General features: G+C 44.7%; 1 protein-coding gene across 1 annotated transcript; it reads right to left on the bottom strand.

Moving 5' to 3' along the window:
• Positions 1 to 3,834: 3,834 nt before the first annotated feature.
• On the bottom strand, positions 3,835 to 18,747 carry LOC149320821 (uncharacterized). Its single transcript, XM_089503051.1, has 5 exons — positions 16,932 to 18,747; positions 11,038 to 11,149; positions 10,530 to 10,615; positions 10,205 to 10,325; positions 3,835 to 6,348 (listed from the first exon to the last, which is right to left on the bottom strand). The coding sequence occupies exons 1-5, from the start codon at positions 17,277 to 17,279 to the stop codon at positions 3,929 to 3,931; spliced, it is 3,087 nt and encodes a 1,028-aa protein (XP_089359177.1). The 5' UTR covers positions 17,280 to 18,747; the 3' UTR covers positions 3,835 to 3,928.
• Positions 18,748 to 19,998: the final 1,251 nt, after the last annotated feature.

Here is a 19,998-nt window from a genome sequence, read left to right on the forward strand (position 1 = left end):
ATAAAAATTAAAGGGGAGGGAAACAACAAGGACGTTATTGTGGGAGTCTGCTACAGACCCCCAAGTCAGACTGAGGAATTGGATGATGTCTTTCTAGAACAGATAACCACATATTCAGAAAAGAGAGATGTAGTAGTAATGGGTGACTTCAACTATCCTGATATTTGCTGGAAGTCAAACTCAGCCAAATCCTCAAGGTCTAGCAAATTTCTCACTTGCCTTGGAGACAATTTCATTGTCCAAAAAGTGGAATAGGCAACAAGGGGATCAGCTATTTTGGATCTGATCCTAACCAACAAGGATGACTTGGTTAATGGAGTGCAAGTGGTGGGATCCTTAGGTGGAAGTGACCATGTTCTCCTGGAGTTTGTTATACAATGGAAAGGAGAAGCCAGGCATAGTCAGACACACATACTAGACTTTAGGAGAGCAGATTTTGGTAAACTTAGAGAAATACTGAGGGTGATCCCATGGTCAACAATACTAAAAGAGAAGGGAGCTCAAGATGGATGGGAGTTTCTTAAAAGGGAGATTCTGAAGGCACAATTTCAAACAGTTCCAATGAGGAAGAAAAATGGGAGGTGTCTCAAGAAACCAGGATGGACGACTAAAGAACTTTCAACTGAGCTAAGATTAAAAAGGGACATGTATAAGAAATGGAAAAATGGGGAAATCACCAAAGAGGAATTCAAACAAATAGCAAGCACATGTAGGGGTAAAGTCTGAAAAGCTAAAGCACAGAATGAACTCAGGCTTGCTAGAGAGGTTAAGAACAATAAAAGGGGCTTTTTTGGATATGTCCGCAGCAAAAGGAAGAAGAAGGAAACGCTAGGGCCACTGCTTGCAGAAGGTGAGAAAATGCTAACAGAAGACAGAGAAAAGGCAGAATTACTCAACACCTTCTTTGCCTCAGTCTTCTCAGAAAAGGAAAAGGGTGTTCAACCTGAGGATAAAACAGAGGACAGAATAGGGGAATTTCAGTACAGAATAAGTAAGGAGATAGTACAGGAATACCTTGTTAATCTAAACGAATATAAATCTCCAGGACCAGATGAACTACATCCAAGGGCATTAAAAGAACTGGCAGGAGTAATATCGGAGCCGTTGGCAATGATCTTTGAGAACTCCTGGAGAACAGGAGAGGTCCCAGCAGACTGGAGGAGGGCAAACGTCCCCATCTTCAAAAAGGGGAAAAAAGAGGATCCAAACAATTATCATCCAGTTAGTCTGACATCAATACCAGGAAAGATTCTAGAGCAGATCATTAAAAAGAGAGTCTGTGAACATCTAGAAGGCAATGCCATAATCACAAAAAGTCAACACGGGTTTCAGAGAAAGAAATCATGCCAGACAAATCTAATCTCTTTCTTTGATAAAATTACTAGCTTGATAGATGAAGGGAATGCTGTGGATATCGTATATCTTGATTTCAGTAAGGCTTTTGACAAGGTTCCCCATAACATTCTTGTAAACAAGCTTGTAAAATGTGGACTAGACAAGGCAACTGTTACATGGATTTGTAATTGGTTGACTGGCCAAAGCCAAAGGGTGTCCAACAATGGCTCCTTTTCATCCTGGAGAGAAGTGACCAGTGGGGTCCCACAGGGCTCTGTCCTGGGCCCAGTGCTATTCAACATCTTTATCAATGACTTGGAAGACAAAATTGGAAGCATTCTTATCAAATTTGCAGATGACACCAAACTAGGAGGAGTAGCTAACACTCCAGAGGACAGGATCAACATTCAAGATGACCTGAACAAACTAGAAAGTTGGGCCACAGCTAACAAAATGAAATTCAACATGGAGAAATGCAAGGTACTGCACTTAGGGCGGAAAAATAAAATGCACAGATATAGGATGGGAGACACATGACTGAATGAGACTATGTGTGAAAGGGATCTGTGAGTCCAAGTAGACCACAAGTTGAACATGAGTGAACAGTGTGATGCGGCAGCTAAAAAGGCCAATGCAATTTTAGGCTGCATCAGTAAAAGTATCATATCTAGATCAAGGGAAGTAATAGTGCCACTCTATTCTGCTTTGGTCAGGCCCCACCTGGAATATTGTGTCCAGTTCTGGGCGCCACAATTCAAAAAGGATGTTGAAAAACTGGAACGTGTCCAAAGGAGGGCAAGTAAAATGGTGAAAGGTCTAGAAACCATGTCCTATAAGGAGCTGGGGATGTTTAGCCTGGAGAAGAGAAGGTTAAGAGGTGATATGATAGCCCTGTTTAAATACTTGAAGGGATGCCATACTGAGGAGGGAGCTGACTTGTTTTCACTTGCTCCAGAGACTAGGACCCAGAGGAATGGATGCAAGCTACAAGAAAAGAGATTCCACCTCAACATTAGGAAGAACTTCCTGACAGTAAGGACTGTCCAACAGTGGAACAAACTCCCTCGGAGTGTAGTGGAGTCTCCTTCCTTGGAGGTCTTTAAGCAGAGGCTGGATGGCCATCTGTCGGGGATGATTTGATTTGGATTTCCTGCATGGCAGGGGGTGGGACTGGATGGCCCTTGCGGTCTCTTCCAACTCTATGATTCTATGATTCAAAGAAAAAAAGGGGGGGACATGGACACTTACGATGAAGCAAGGTTGTTTTTTTGCTGCTCGAGACATATAGGTACAAACTAGGACATTAGATTCAGACTTTGGGAGATAGATTCCGCCTAAATGATAGGAAGAATAATTTCCTGAGGTTATTTGACAGTGGAACAGGTTCAATTGGAGTGTATTGTAATCTCTTTCTTTAGAGGTTCTGAAACAGAGGCTGTGTGGCCATCTGTCAGGGGGTCTTCATTGCATCTTCCTACATAGCAGGAGTATCAATCCATCAAACCATCATATAAAGTTGGAAGGAGTCTCATGGGCCATCAAGTGACACTTGATTTCTGTAAATCAAATTGGACGATGGATTGGATGGCGTTTGTGGTCCCTTCCAGTCTATGAGTCCAAGTGGTGGCCCTCTGTTCCCTTTTAAATTGCAGGGCTTTATGGGTCTTGAAGAGCCGGCACACTTCCCTCTCGGCTTCATCTTTTCAGTTCCTGCTTTGGACCAGTCTAAGCGGCTGCAGTCCAGAAACAAAGGCCTAGCATCCCCATCAGAGGCAGGACTGAGGCTCTCTGTCTCTAACAGGCTGGCTGGGCACTAGAACTGTATTGTGCTTTTTAAACTGTAAACAGCTTTCAGTCCCAATTTTGAGAGAAAAGGGGATATAAGTTAAAATGGATTCACCTCATAGGTGAGAGGGATATGCTTAGGCTTCATTAAAAGAGGTTTAGTACCCATGATAGCAATAACATGGAAATAATGGGGATAGGTTCTTTCACCACAAAAAAGAGAGGAGGACTTGAACATCTTTCATCAAACCTTTTATTTAAACTGACAATATGCACGCATGAAATAAAAACAAAACATTTTCAATCCTCTGGAAAGCATGAAAATTTTAAATAATCAAATATCATTCATTCCTTCTGTCCTGTGAATTGTTTGATGGTTTTGAATGAAACCTTTTCCATACTCAAAGCATTTAAATGTCTTTCTCTTGTGCGATGTTTTTTATGACAAATGTGGAATGCCTTCTGAATATACACTTTCCCACATTTCAGCCACTGAAATGGTTTCTCTCAATTGTGAGTTTTTAGATAATGACGGAATTTTGTCTTCTGAGTGAAACTTTTTCCACATCAAGGTAAAGGTTTTCCTCATTGATAAAGTTGTCAAGTCGTGTTTGACCATAAGTAGCAGTCCTCATGTCTGTTACAAAGCAAAGAGCAAGCATTGACAGAAACAACTCTGTGATCATGTGGCAAGTATATTTACATGGAACGCTGTTTACTGGCATTTAAAGGGTTTCTCTCTGTGTGAGTTGCTTGGTGACGAGTGAGTTGTGTCTTCCAAGTGAAGTCTTCTCCACACTCCAGACATTTAAATGGTTTCTTTCCTATGTGAGTTTTTTTGATGATATGTGAGTTGTGTCTTCCAAGTGAAGCCTTTTCCACACTCTAGGCATTTAAAGGGTTTCTCTCCTGTGTGAATTGCTTGGTGAGAAGAGACGTGTGTCTTCCGAGTGAAACCTTTTCCACACTCCAGGCATTTAAAGGGTTTCTCTCCTGTGTGAGTTACTTGATGACGAGTGAGGTCTCTCTTCTGAGCGAAACCTTTTCCACATTCAAGGCATTTAAAGGGTTTCTCTCCTGTGTGAGTTTTTTGATGATAGGTGAGCTGTGCCTTCCTAATATAAGTTTTTCCACACTCCAGGCATTTAAAGGGCTTCTCTCCTGTGTGAGTCACTTGGTGATGAGTGAGGTCTGTCTTTCGGGTGAAACCTTTTCCACACTCCAGGCATTTAAAGGGTTTCTCTCCTGTGTGAGTTGCTTGGTGAGAAGAGAGGTGTGTCTTCCGAGTGAAACCTTTTCCACATTCAAGGCATTTAAAGGGTTTCTCTCCTGTGTGAGTTTTTTGATGATAGGTGAGCTGTGCCTTCCTAATATAACTTTTTCCACACTCCAGGCATTTAAACGGTTTCTCTCCTGTGTGAGTTATTTGGTGACTAGTGAGGTCTGTCTTCTGAGTGAAACCTTTTCCACACTCCAGGCATTTAAACGGTTTCTCTCCTGTGTGAGTTATTTGGTGACGAGTGAGGTCTTTCTTCTGGGTGAAACCTTTTCCACACTCCAGGCATTTAAAGGGTTTCTCTCCTGTGTGAGTTGCTTGGTGAGAAGAGAGGTGTGCCTTCCGAGTGAAAGCTTTCCCACACTCCAAGCATTTAAAGGGTTTCTCTCCTGTGTGAGTTATTTGGTGACTAGTGAGGTCTGTCTTCTGAACGAAACCTTTTCCACACTCCAGGCATTTAAAGGGTTTCTCTCCTGTGTGAGTCACTTGGTGACGTTTGAGGTCTTTCTTCCGGGTGAAACCTTTTCCACACTCCAGGCATTTAAAGGGTTTCTCTCCTGTGTGAGTTGCTTGGTGAAAAGAGAGGTGTGCCTTCTGAGTGAAACCTTTCCCACAGTCCAGGCATTTAAACGGTTTCTCTCTTGTGTGAGTTACTTGGTGACGAGTGAGGTCTGTCTTGTGAGCGAAAGCTTTTCCACACTCCGGGCATTTAAATGGTTTCTCTCCTGTGTGAGTTTTTTGATGATATTTGAGTTGTGTCTTCCCAATGAAGCCTTTTCTACACTCCAGGCATTTAAAGGGTTTCTCTCCTGTGTGAGTTGCCTGGTGAGAAGAGAGGAGTGTCTTCCGAATGAAACCTTTTCCACACTCCAGACATTTAAAGGGTTTCTCTCCTGTGTGAGTTACTTGGTGACGAGTGAGGTCTGTCTTGTGAGCGAAAGCTTTTCCACACTCCAGGCATTTAAAGGGCTTCTCTCCTGTGTGAGTTGCTTGGTGAAAAAAGAGGTGTGCCTTCTGAGTGAAACCTTTCCCACACTCCAGGCATTTAAAGGGTTTCTCTCCTGTGTGAGCTGCTTGGTGAGAAGAGAGGTGTGCCTTCCGAGTGAAAGCTTTTCCACACTCCAGGCAGTTAAACGGTTTCTCTCCTGTGTGAGTTGCTTGGTGAGAAGAGAGGTGTGCCTTCCAAGTGAAACCTTTTCCACACTCCAGGCATTTAAACGGTTTCTCTCCTGTGTGAGTTACTTGGTGACGAGTGAGGTCTGTCTTGTGAGCGAAAGCTTTTCCACACTCCGGGCATTTAAATGGTTTCTCTCCTGTGTGAATTTTTTGATGATATGTGAGTTGTGTCTTCCCAGTGAAGCCTTTTCTACACTCCAGGCATTTAAAGGGCTTCTCTCCTGTGTGAGTTGTTTGATGACAAGAGAGTTGTATCTTCTGATCAAAATCTTTCCCACACTCCAGGCATTTAAAGATTTTTTCTTCTGTGTGAGTTGATTGATGAGGAATGAGGGCTCTTTCCTCAATGAAACCTTTTCCACACTGTAGGTTTTTAAAGCATTTCTCTTTTGTGTGAGTTTTTTGATGATCATTAAGGGCTCTTTCCTCAATGAAACTTTTCCCACACTCCAGACATTTGAATATTAACAGAAGAATATGTTGAACTGAAATAAAAGTAGAGCTGTTTCCACACTCACCACCTTTGATTGGTTGCCCTTTTGGCTGGATTCTCCTGGGAAGAGTAAGAGTTGCTTTAGAACTGAACCTTCTGTCATGTGCAAGGCAAAGATATTTACTTCTTTTCTTTTGTTTCTGTATTGTTCCTTGGATAGTGGTTCTCCTCTCGTTTTCTGTGGCAGTTTTTCTTTCCTTCTCTTTTACCTGTTTGCACAGGTCTCTTTGCAGCAATGTTTGCCATGGCTTCTCTTTACACTCTTTCAGTTGCCCATCACTGCCTGGAAAGGAGAGAAAGTACTGCTCAGAAAAAAATGTATATCAGAAAACCTCATAAACAGAGATCGAACTCCAGTACCTCTTCATTGGTTCTCCTAAGAGTTAAGTTCTCTTTCATTGAAAGCAAGCAGCCTTAAGGATTTTGGCATCATAGAATTTAAAGAAAGGATCATAGAATTGGAAGAGAACTATGAACTAGTAATTTCAGTTCATCTCCCTCCTCACCCATCATCTTAAACACAATTACCTTGGTTTTCCTGTTCTAATGTCCCATTCTGAAGGTGGATGTGCATCACTGACACTGGCCGGTATTTCCTCAATTGCTTCTAGGGCTGGGTGAACACAACTAAGATTGGAAATTATAGGGCCTCGTATATTTGACAGACTATCTAATTAAGTTGTTTCTTTATGTAGTAAACCATTTTCTAAATTATCCAAATACAGTTGGCCCTTCTCTTACGCGGGGGATCTGTTCTGGACCACCATCTCCGCGTAAGGGTGGTTTGCGGTGCAGCTTCTAGCTGGAAGCCGCGTATGATGCGGCCACACTGTACTTTATTTCCATCCATGACAGGGAATTTAATTCTGCTGTCCCTTTCCCATTGTAGGCCTCTGGGCAGGCAATGTCTGGATGTTTTCTGATCTTGAATAAAATGTGCCAGGAAAGGAGGGGAACTTCTCACAAATGCAACAGATTGTGCTTGGCGGTATTAATACAGAATCAGTATTGTGCAGCAAGTGGTCTTGCATCCCTGGAGACTGGGGATCAGCTCCCAGCTCTTACACCTATCAGGTATTGCTGAAATATAGACTGATGTATTCAAGGGAGTTCAAGATGGTGGGAGTTTCTTAAAAAGGAAATACTGAAGACACAATTTCAAACAGTTCCAATGAGAAAGAAAAATGGGAGATGCCTCAAGAAGCCAGGATGGATGACTAAGGAACTTTCAAATGAGCTAAGTTTTAAACGGAACATATATAAGAAATGGAAAAAGGGGGAAATCACCAAAGAGGAATTCAAACAAATAGCGGGCATGTGTAGGGGTAAAGTCAGAAAAGTTAAAGTGCAGAATGAACTCAGGCTTGCTAAAGAGGTTAAGAACAATAAAAAGGGATTTTTTTTGGATATGACCGCAGCAAAAGGAAGAAGAAGGAAACGGTAGGGCCACTGCGTGGAGAAGATGGGAAAATGCTAACAAAGGACAGAGAAAAGGCAGAATTACTCAACACTTTCTTTGCCTCAGTCTTCTCAGAAAAGGCAAAGGGAGCTCAACCTGAGGATAATGGAGCAGAGGACAGATTAGGGGAATTTCAGTACAGAATAAGTAAAGAGATAATACAGGAATACCTGTTAACCTTAATGAATATAAGTCTCGAGGACCAGATGAACTACAGCCAAGGGTATTAAAAGAACTGGCAAATGTAATATTGGCGCCATTGGCAATAATCTTTGAAACCTCCTGGAGAAAAGGAGAAATCCCAGCAGACTGGAGGAGGGCAAACGTTGTTCCCATCTTCAAAAAGGGGGAAAATAAGGATCCCAACAATTATTGTCCAATTAGTCTGACATCTAAACCAGGAAAGATTCTAGAGCAGATCATTAAAAAGAGAGTCTGTCAACATCTAGAAGACAATTCCATAATCACAAAAAATTGACATGGGTTTCAGAGAAACAAGTCATGCCAGACAAACCTTTTTTTATACAAAATTACCAGCTTTCTAGATGAAGGGAATGCTGTGGATATAGTATATCTTGATTTCAGTAAGGCCTTTGACAAAGTACAAATAATGTATGCAAGGGATTCCCCCAAGGGCTGTTCGGTGCAGCCCCTTCTTCAGTCCTGCTGGAACACGTAGGATCCTAGAAATTAAAGGGACCTCAAAGAGTCTTCCACTCCTGCCCCCTACTCTGTCCTGAAGGAATACATAGGAGGCTAGAAATTAAAGGGACCCCAAAGGGTCATCCATTCCAGCCCCATTCCTCTGCCCTGCATGAACACCTAGCAGGCTAGAAATTGAAGGAGCCCCAAAGAGCCTTCCACTCCTGCCCCATACTCTGTCCTGAAGGAATACATAGGAGGCTAGAAACTGGAAGGGGCTTCTCCCCTCTCTTCCCTGGAAGCACAAAGGTCAGGATGCCACCAAAACCTCCAAGGAGCATGCAGCAAGTACGTTGATGCGAAATGTTCAAGACAAAAGGAAGGCGCTGGTGTAGTAAAAAGTTCCGCTATGCATGGTTTCACATCACGCAAATCGCAACTTTTGTGCAATTGTAGCGCTAACATAATGTTTCTGGGGACTGATGGAAAAGCAAGCAATGTGGTAGAACATCGCGTTATAAGGTCATTGCGCAACATTTGTTTCACTTCCTTAACGGAATTGAGGGTCCAAAAACTCGCGTCTGATAAACTCCTTAGATTTCCTACATGGCAGGGGGTTGGGCTGGATGGCCCTTGTAGTCTTTTCCAACTCTATGATTCTATGATTCATTTGAAGAAAGAACTTTATAGCCTCTGTATGTGGATTTAATTTCTGGCATTTTTCCATTTCAGCAGATTTTAATTGTATGATGTATCTTAACATGAAATTCTCAAGTTGTGTGAAAATTAGTTTGGGGAACAGCAAGATAAGGTCCCTGTAGGTCCAAAACACACTACAGAAATGATCCAGTTTGAGACCGCTTTAAATGCCCAGGCTCAATGCTAGGGAATCCTGGGAATTTTCATTTTGTGAGACATTGAGCGTTCTCTGTCAGAGATATCCTTGGTGCCACAATAAACTACAGCTTCCACAATTCCCTAGCATTGACCTAGGGCAGGTAAAGAACATCTGTACAACATACAGTCGGTTTTTCATGGGCCTGTCATGGACTGAAGCATCTACAGCTGGTCCCATCGCATTCTCCCCAATGGCAGCGTACACGTGAGGCCTATCTGCAATGGGAAAGAATGAGACTTGAGGGCCTGTGTTTTTTGCCTTTCATGTGTGTTAGGGGGATGTCCAGAACAGACCCCCTCAGATATCAAGAGCCGGCTGTACTAGTGTCCTAATAAACATTTTGAAAACGTTTAGAATTTCTAATCCAAAAATATCTAGACCACAAAGTAGGTGCAGAGGACTATTGCTATCTTCTGGGATTTGCTCAAGTCCTTTATTAAATACAATAGTAGAGTAAAATGGTGCCTCTTAAATAATTGGCAAGGTTTGCTTTTTGAATGTATGTTTTTCAATATTTTCAAGATATGAACGGTTGAATCCATGGATAAAGAATCTGTGGATCAAGAGGTCCAAGTCTACCTTCATTATCTAATTCAGTTTTGCTTGGTCAATCCCAAAATTTGTTCTTCTACTGAGAGAATGAGATCCCTTGCTATCTAAAGGGGCCAAAGGAGAACCAACATGTAGAAGTTTGAGTGTTGGACTAAGATAGCTGGAGATCAGGGTACAAATGAACTGAGAGGACTTGGGAAGGTCACACTCTTTCAGCCTCAGAGAAAGGCAATGACAAACTGCCTTTGCACAAATCTTGATGAGAAACCCTATGGCAGGTTCACACAGACGTCACTGCGTCAACATCAGGGCTTGGCTTTCTCCGACTTTTGGCAAGAAGGTCTGGTGGTTGGATGGGGCCACAGTGGCAATTGGAGGAGGCAAACCAAGCCCTTGGTGCAGGGGATACAGCTAGTGAAGCCCTCCCCTCACCACCCAGTTGTTGCTTGGCCAGAGAGGCCAGAGACATAAGCAAAGCTGAAAGAAAACCACTCAGCCTGCTGTAATCTATCAAGATTGAAGAAGAACCCTCAGGGTTACTTTTCAGCACTTCTAAAATGCACAATCCCAAGAAAGAGGGAGCCTTACTCAGAGAGGACAGGGTCCCCAGAATCTCCTCCATCACTTCCTGATGAAGGGCCTTTTGGCCTCGATCCAGCAGGGCCCACTCCTCCTCTGTGAAATCCACAGCCACATCCTCAAAGGTCACCTGCAGAAAGAGAAAATTAATTCTTTTAGGTTGCTCAAGAAAACTGAAATGCTTACAGCATGCCATCCAAAGACTCCTTACAGTGGCAACTTGTGATGGAAGCAAACGGAAAGAACAAGATTCTGTGGGGACCAGGGAGTTTTCAAAGGGATATAGGCACCCAGCCCAGCTCTTTGTTGGCTCACTCGAGATCCTGTTTCTTACATGATCTGGCTTCCCAGAAGGTGTTCTGAGTCCATCAGGGTGAAGAGATGTCCTTGTACACTTAGACCCAGTCCTTATACCGCCTCCTGGGAGGAAGGAAAAAGGAAAGAGTATTTCTAACCCATCTCTCTCCTTCCAGTCTCTCCTACATGTGCAAATGCAGCATACACCATTTCTCACACCAGGCTTTATTACATTGTTTTCTGTAGACATGCCACTGTAACTGGATACTGAAATCTGTGCTTCTCCTATCCTCCTTCACTATCTTTCAATCTTGCTTTTAAAAGCTAGCAACAAAGAGGATGAGGAGGAACAGGAAGGCAGGTCAGGTATAAAAAGTCCTTGTAAAATATACTCCCCTGTCAGAGGTTTTGAGGTATACCTGTAATTTCAAAGTGCTAGTTAGCCTACATAAAATGGTCCAAGTGCTGGAATGGATAGAGTCTGGATATTTCAGACATATTTGAGAAGATGGAGTCAGAGAGGAAACTACCCTCTTAGCCCTTACTCATTGAGGAGGACATTTCTTCTCTGTACTGCATGATCCACTTCGGCTGCTGCCTTTTACTGGATTCAAAAGGACACTTCTCCTTCTCAGCCATCTCTTTCACAAACAAGTCCTGCAGCAAAAGCAGAAATGGGGAGGGAGAGGGAAGAGAGAAGAATTTGTTAGCGCTGGGTCAAAACTGAGGCGTTTATCAGATGGGGTCTCTGCCGCGTGGAACTGGGGCTTTTGCGTACTGGGCGATTCGAATTCGCATGATAATGTGAATGAACTTTCATACCTGGGTTCGAATCGCCCAATCCGCATTCGCGCGAAGTGCACCCCTTCCACGGGGCTTCTGAACTGAGTGCGTACTGGCTCCTCTTTTTGGCGCGTGTTGGCGAGTGCACTTAATAAGTGCATTGGCGATATCCGGATTGGGGCTCTGTTCGATCTCAGTGCGAATTGGTCTGGTGTGAATTCCCAGTCCTGAACTCCATCACAAGACCCCCAGATTCCAACTCTCCCATGATGCCCTGTTGCAATTTGCCCCATTTTTCCTTCCGGTGGGTCTTTCCTCTTGCCAGTTCCAGGGAAGCGGGGGGGGGGGGGGGAGGAGCACTCTTGGCAGAGGGAAGGTAAGTTTGCACTCCTTCCAGGGGTTTGTCTGCAAAGTGGGGTTTAAATTTACCCGCTTGTGACGGGGGGGGGGGGGTCTTCCAATGTTCTTTCTGCTCCTCTCCTTCGGTGTGCAACCCATCCCATCCTCCCCTGCCTTCTCCGTGGGGCCCATCTGCACCTCTCCTTCTGCCTGCCACCAGTCCCATCATCCACTGCTTCCCCCGGGGCCCATCTGAACCTCTCCTTCTACCTGCCACCGATCCCATCATCCACTGCCTTCTCCCAGGGGGGCCCATCTTCACATCTCCTTCTGCCTGCCACCAGTCCCATCATCCACTGCCTCCCCCAGGGGCCCATCTGAACCTCTCCTTCTACCTGCCACCGATCCCATCATCCACTGCCTTCTCCCAGGGGCCCATCTGAACCTCTCCTTCTGCCTGCCACCGATCCCATCATCCACTGGCTTCTCCCAGGGGGGCACATCTGTACCTCTCCTTCTGCCTGCCACCAGTCCCATCATCCACTGCCTTCTCCCAGGGGGGCCCATCTGCACCTCTTCTTCTGCCTGCCACCGATCCCATCATCCACTGCCTTCTCCCAAGGTGTCCATCTGCACCTCTTCTTCTACCTGCCACCGATCCCATCATCCACTGCCTTCTCCCAGGGGGGCCCATCTGAACCTCTCCTTCTACCTGCCACTGATCCCATCATCCACTGGCTTCTCCCAGGGGGGCACATCTGCACCTCTCCTTCTGCCTGCCACCAGTCCCGTCATCCACTGCCTCCCCCAGGGGCCAACCTGAACCTCTCCTTCTACCTGCCACCGATCCCATCATCCACTGCCTTCTCCCAAGGTGTCCATCTGCACCTCTCCTTTTGCCTGCCACCGATCCCATCATCCACTGCCTTCTTCCAGGGGCCCATCTGAACCTCTCCTTCTGCCTGCCACCGATCCCATCATCCACTGGCTTCTCCCAGGGGGCCCATCTGCACCTCTCCTTCTGCCTGCCACCAGTCCCATCATCCACTGCCTTCTCCCAGGGTGTCCATCTGCACCTCTCCTTCTACCTGCCACCAATCCCATCATCCACTGCCTTCCCCCAGGGGCCCTTCTACACCTCTCCTTCTGCCTGCCACTGATCCCATCATCCACTGCCTTCTCCTAGGCCCCCTATCTGCCCCCCTAATTTGACCTGCAACCCTCCCAGAGAAAACCCTTGGACAAGTCACACTCTCTCAGCCTCATAGGATTGAAATGGTGAACCCCATGTGAACAATCCTCCCATAGCTAGCATGTGCATATATATGATCGCTCCTAGCTATAGTTATCTACCCGCCTGTAGACCTTCCTGTACATGTATGAGTGTTTCTGGGTATAATATCAAGTAATATTTCTTTGCCTTTCTTTTCTGATCCTGAAGCACGCTGGGGATGACATTTCTGGACACTGCAGCATCTGAAGTTGGGACCCCTGCTTTTTGCTGGACTTGCTTGGGGGAATATCTTGCCCTGTCTATCCTCTGTGTGTTCTTCCAAACTTCGCCGGCACCAACTTGTACAAAAGCCCGGGAGACAAGCAATCGTTAAATAAAAGATTTTAATTAGGATTTTTGGTCTATCTATTTACTAAACTGCCGGATATATATGCATACATCTATAAATGTATATATACACCACCAGACACAGAGCATATGTGATTTCATATGTGTGAATATATATAAGTATACACACACACACACACACACACACACACACACATGGACACATATATACATAGACAAATATATACATACACATTCAGAAATGCACACACACACCTACAGCAAATTACGTTGTACCCACACTCTCTCACCCACACTCTCTCACATACACACGGACCCCAACAGATCCAGGGAATAAGTAGGGGTGTGTGTGTGTGTGTGTGTGTGTGTGTTTATAAATATATAAATATCTCTATCTCTATCTATCTATCTATCTATCTATCTATCTATCTATCTATCTATACACGCACACACAGAGAACATGTAGTAACAAAATTATAGACATACATATGCATACATATATATATGCAAACCCACAGAGCACATGAAACTACATATATATGCATATGCATATGTATGTGTGTGTATACTGACACGCAAACAGCCAACATGTACATATATATGTGCGCATATATAAATACATACAAACACACCCACACACAGAGCATATGTACTTCTATGTGTGTGTATAATTTTCATATGTGTGTATACACACACACTCTTACACACAGACACTCACACACCTAGAGCTAATGTAATCATATATATCTCCATATATATGTGTGTGTGTGTGTATGCACACCAACACACAGAGAGAAAATTTAGTTACAATATTATATACATACATATACATGCCAAGGCACGCACAGAGCATGTGAAATCATACATGTGCATATATATATATATATATATATATATATATATATATATAGACACACACACACACACACACACACACACACACAGAGCATATGCTATTTTATAGGTGTATCTACCTATGTATCAATATATATATTAAGATATATATATATATATATATACACACACACCGCACAAATGCAACTATTTGTGTGCATATATACCCACACACAGAGCATATGTAATAATATGTATGTGTGTGTGTGTGTGTGTATATATATATATATATACACACACACACCTAGAGCAAAACATATATATATATATATATATATATATATATATATATATATTTCCATGCCTATGTTCATATACATACACACACTCACACATCGGGCATTGCTAATTTGTTGCAAGGGAAGGTAACTGTTACATTAAAACCAAGCAGGAATGTAGAGAGGAAACAGTAACGGGCACGTTGTATCGCGATTGTTAATGTGCATGAGCTTGCTCTCCAGCTGTTTACCGGGCTGTCATGCCAGGCACGAAAAACAGGAAAAGGACGTGACCTCCCTTTTCACCCCGGAAGCGTTTAAGGTCGCAACCCATGTAGGGCACCACTGAGCATGTGCGAGGCGGCCGATACGAATCGGCCAATCCGCATGTTAAGGTCCGGTTTGGAAAAACATTCTGCACTGAATGCACTTCGCGCGAATTTGGATTGGCCAATTCAAATCCTGCCAATGCGGAAGGACTCCCAGGTATGAAAGTACATTCGCGTTATCACGCGAATTCGAATCGCCCAGTATGGAAGAGCCCCAGTTCCATGTGGCAGAGACCCCGTCTGATAAACGCCTGAGTCCATATGCAGAAGATTGCCAGCCAAGAAAACAAAGGCCACTGCAGAGTCTGGCGACACAAACTCCTGCTCCTGAAGAGAGTTTCACTCACGACTGCTGAGGTTTTTCCGAAGAGGCATTTAATCTTAGGAGCTTTTCACTTTACACTCTCAAAACGGGGCTAGGGAGCTTTAAATACTATGCCTGCCTGCCTGCTGCATTTTGGGATCTGTAGTTCAGTAAAGTTATGACATCCACTCAGCTCAACTCCACATGGTGCACTGGAGCATTCTTCCTCATATACACAAACACAGTCTCGGATTCTGCTAGTGTTTCATCGTCTTCCTTTCATGGTGGTGCAGTGGTTAAATGCTGTACTGCAACCAATCACTCACAAACCATAAGGTTGCGAGTTCAATACTAGAACAAGGGCTCAAGCTCGACTCAGGCTTGCATCCTTCCAAGGAGGTTGCTAAAATGAGTACCCAGATGGTTTAGGGCAGTTAGCTTACACTTTGGTGGGTTACAGACCGCCATATAGTACATGCAGAGCGCGTACTAGGATTAGGAAAGGGCGGTGCTTCTGCACCCCCTAACCCTAGTATGCACTCTGCGCGTAGAAAATGGCGGTGGCCGTTCCACACGGCCGCCACCATCACTACGTCACGACCACGCTGCGAGGCGCTGCGGTTGTGACGTATTGGGGCCGCACCAGGGCGCCTATGGCGCTCTTTGCACGACCCCGGAAGGAGCTCTGTTTCGGAGCTCCTTCCTGCTTTGCGTCGCTGGGCGCAGCCCTCAGACGGCTGTGCCCAGCGACGCAAGGCCCAAGGATACCCCTTTCTAGGCTGCAGGGGAGCAGCCTTTTGCCGCTTCCCTGCAGCCTGCAAAGCAGCGGATCGGGGCCTCGGAGGCTGCCAGTCTGGCAGCTGAGGCCCCGATACACCAGGGAAAGGGGTGGGTGCAGGCCGCCGCTTTTCGGCGGTCTGTAACCTGCCATTGTAAACCTAAACTGCACCTGAGATATTTTTACAGCCTAGTGCAAAACCATATTGACAGAATTAGGAAAGTAAAGAGGGAAGACAAAAACCTTGGAAATGGTAGCTAGATTTACATCATCATTATGATTATTTTTTTCATTTGTATCCCTTTTTTCTGCCCCTCTCAGGACTCAGACTCATGGTGATTTACAGCAAATAGAACAAGTAGAACAACAACAACAAAAAGACACAAAAATAAATGCATACACAAATTATAGTTTAAAAACAAGCTATCTGCAGAAGTGAAACTATTAAAACATAAAAAACTAATAGGAAAGATTAAAACAATAGAAACACACATCACTAAAACTAGTTTCAGTATAACCTCCCCAGGAAGGGAGTTCTAAACCCCAAGGGCAGCCACTGAGAAGGCTCCGTCCCACGTTCCCACAAGAGAGGACCATAAGGATACACTCATGTGGGAGAAGATGCTCCTTCAAAAAGACTCAAAGGAAGCCAGGTGGAGAGATACAGGACATAACTAACTGGACGAATTGTGCCTGGAACTGAATCAATAACCAGCAAAGCTGCTTTAAAGGGGAGTCACAGGTTCCCAGTAACCAGCATCCTCTTTTTGTTCAGAGACATAGCTGTGTAAGCCTGAAATATCAGTTTGCAAAGGGATCTTTTAGTCTATTTATCTTATGACTTCTTTCAAAGTGCTACAAGATTGCTTTGCATACCCTATTTTCTTGTTTAGATTAAGCTTCAGTTTGTTCAAAAATTTTCAAAATGCCTTCCAAAGAAATAGTGGCCCAGCAAAATGACCAGATGAAAAGACCTCAGCTGCTCCTCTTCCTCCTCCAGACAGAGCTTTAAAGGACATAACCAGCACAAAGAATTGGGCCTGGAGCTGAATCAATAACCAGCAAACCTGTTTCTAAAGGGAGTCACAGGTTTCCTGTAATCAAACCCAGTTAGTAATCTGGCTACAAACCGTGTCTTCCGCGGACAATACCATCCAAAATCTACAAAATAATAATAATAATAATAATAATGGCCCCTCCAAATGAGCTCACCTTCTGCTCTCCCTGCTTCTCCTCCTCTGCCTGGCTCAGGAGGAAGCCCTCTGCCAAGGCCACTGCTTGGGAGGTTGTCTCCGCTCCACACTCTTGAACCCAGCTCCCCATCTCTGGGGGAAGGATGGCCAGGAACTGCTCCAGGATCACCAGGTCCATCATCTCAGCCTTGGTGTGTCTCTCTGGCTTCAGCCACTGACAGCAGAGATTGTGGAGCTGGCTGCACACCTTTCGGGGCCCCAAAGCCTCCTCTTGGAAGACAAACTGCCTGAAGTGCTGGCGCTGGACCTCAGAACTGAGCATCTTCTCTCTGAAGCTCCTCTGCATGGCTCTTCCCAAAAGCAGCATGGAAAACAAGAGATCATGTAAACACGCTTGAGAGATGTTTTACAATTAAATCCACATCACTCAGATTCGCAACGCAGCATCCTTCCACTTGCCCTGTCCCTATTGCCTTTGCTATTCCTTTTCCTTGCCTCCTTTTAGTACATCTCTGTCAGCAGCAATGGTGTTGCTTTTTAATCTTTCTACATTGCTTACAGGACATTTGTTAACTGAAGTAAAGGACAAGGTGGCGCCCCATGTCAGTACTCCCTGCAATGTATTTGGGCTCTCCATATTTTCATATCTGGGGCCAACATGATCTTAAGGGGTCCCAGAATGAACTTTGGCGTCCCAGGTGTATTTTCCATGAGAAAAGAACAGAGACTAAGGAGCCCTGGTGGCGCAGTGGTTAAATGCCTGTACTGCAGCCATTTACTCAAGACCACAAGGTTGCGAGTTCAAGACCAGCAAAAGGGCCCAAGCTTGACTCAGGCTTGCATCCTTCCGAGGTCGCTAAAATGAGTACCCAGACTGTTGGGGGCTAATTAGCTTACTTGCAAATTAGCTTACTTGCTGTTCACCGCTATGATCTCTGGAATAGCGGTATATAAATAAATTATTATTATTATGGCTATGGCCCAGGTAATGCTGCAATCCAAGCTCAATGGGGGCTCTGACTCCTTCCTCAGCCCAGGCCCATATCCCTTTCTTCTTCCACCAGGAGACGAAGGAGAAGCCAACTGGGTCCACCTGCCCTCTGCCCTCTTCCAGCCAACAGTCCTCTCCATCCAGCCTGGGGCTGTCCTCATCCAGTCACTGCTTTTGCCCAGAGTCCCAATGTCTTTTCCTTGCAAGATAGCCCACCCCTTGAGGGTAGCATCCCAGATATAAATCTTGGTCCCAAAACCTGGCTTCTTCATGAGCATAGAGAGCATCTCCCTCTCACTGTCTCACCCTCAGACCCCAGTCTGAACCTCTCCCAATGCCCATGGTCTCCTCTTGAGACAGGGAATTATCACCCCTCTGCACCTCTCAAACTCCGCTCTCCAGTTTCCAGATTGCCATTTTGTGTTTGAATTATCATCGTGCTTGATGGCACTCTTGCATATTTATTAAACCTTCTTCGTTCATCCAGACATGGAGTCCTCCTCAATGAATTCTGGTATATACAGATTTCAATGATCCTAAAGGTACCCACCCTCTTCCAAGCTTAGGAGAATCATAGAGTTGGAAGGGACCACAAGGGCCATCGAGTCCATCCCTGTTCTGCCATGCAGGAACTCTCCGTCAAAGCACTCCCTGTAAGAGACAGCCACCCAGCTTCTGTTTATTCTGCTTCTTTTCTTCTTCATGGCCTTCCTTCCGTATCGGTTGTCGTTCTCTTGCCTTTTCTTTTGGGGATGAGAGGGAAGCCCTCTTTGAAGGGTTTCAATGTCCCAAATGCTTTCATGGAAGGAAGACCCTGAAGAGGAGCAGAAGACACAGACCCTGATCCTCGTCTCCTCAAAACAAAAGGCAGACCAAGCCAACAATATCCTCATGTATCTCACAATGTCTCTATCTATCAATCAATAGACCTGAAATTATCTCTCTTAGAATATTTATATAAGTCAGAATCTCTCAATCTCAGGACATTTATATCAGAAATCGATGAATATATATCCAAAGAGATTCTTTCAGTGGAAATTCCTTCCTTCCTTCTTTTCTTTCTTTCTTTGAGTCTCAAAGGGGCTCCAGGGTCTTCTTCTCTTTAGCTCCTGATTTTACAGAATGACAGAGCTCTGTCCTTGGATTCTAAGAATAGACATCTCTCTCTCTCTCTCTCACTTGATACATAGCTACTTGTGAAGACACACCCAACTAAAGGTGGTGGCAGGTTTGGTGTGCAACGCCGGTACCCTGGTGAGATCAAACTCTTTACCCAAAAAAGGCTCTGAATCTGAACGTAAAGTTCAAAAGGGGGGAAATTTAATTTAAAGGACAAAATAAAGAGTTTTCTCCTCCCCAGCTCTAAACAAAAGGTACTTTACAGTTTCAGCAATCTTCCGGATGTCATCTTTCTGGGTCTGATGTTGGTTTGCTCTCCTCACTCAATGGAGCTGGTGCAGGGTCTTTCAGCTCCTGAATTCCTCTATTTTCTTGCTGATAGTAACTAAAATGGCTAACTTGGTAACTGATTTGGCTAAACTGGTAACTAAAATGGCTAACGTGTAAGAAATGCCCTTTCCAGCTGTCTGGGCCTGTTTGCCACCAAAAGACAGCTCTCTGCCTGCTCCCAGCAAAGACTGCTCCCCACTAAAAGCTATCAGCTACAGCAGAGCATGCTGGGAAAGGGCAAACCAAACCTGGAAATAATGCAGGGGAATCCTACACCTCCTCCCACCACTAATACAAAGAACTTTCCTACACTAAACATACTATGGCCTGAACCAATGTGAAAGAAAATGCAGGGGAAAGTTTCAATCAGTCCTGGCAAGACATCACACTACTTACCTCTCAGAATTATATATGTGTGTGTGTGTGTGTCAGTGTCTCTATCTAGCTATAAGGCTGTCTTTCTCCCTGAGAGTCCCTCCCTTTCTCAGACACAGAGAGACAGCCCTCCTCCTTCTTCCTCTTCTTCTCTCAAACTCCTCCTCACAGAAAAAGCCCTACCTCAGCCCCCGCCCCCCAAGGTTTCCTCCGAGCCCTGATTGGCCCATTCCTCCCGCCAATCAGACCCCTATCCACCAATCAGATCCAC

This window comes from Sceloporus occidentalis, unplaced genomic scaffold (genome assembly GCF_023333645.1).
Source record: "Sceloporus occidentalis isolate IW3139 unplaced genomic scaffold, rSceOcc1.0.p SCAF_1, whole genome shotgun sequence".
NCBI classification, from domain to species: Eukaryota; Metazoa; Chordata; class Lepidosauria; order Squamata; family Phrynosomatidae; genus Sceloporus; species Sceloporus occidentalis.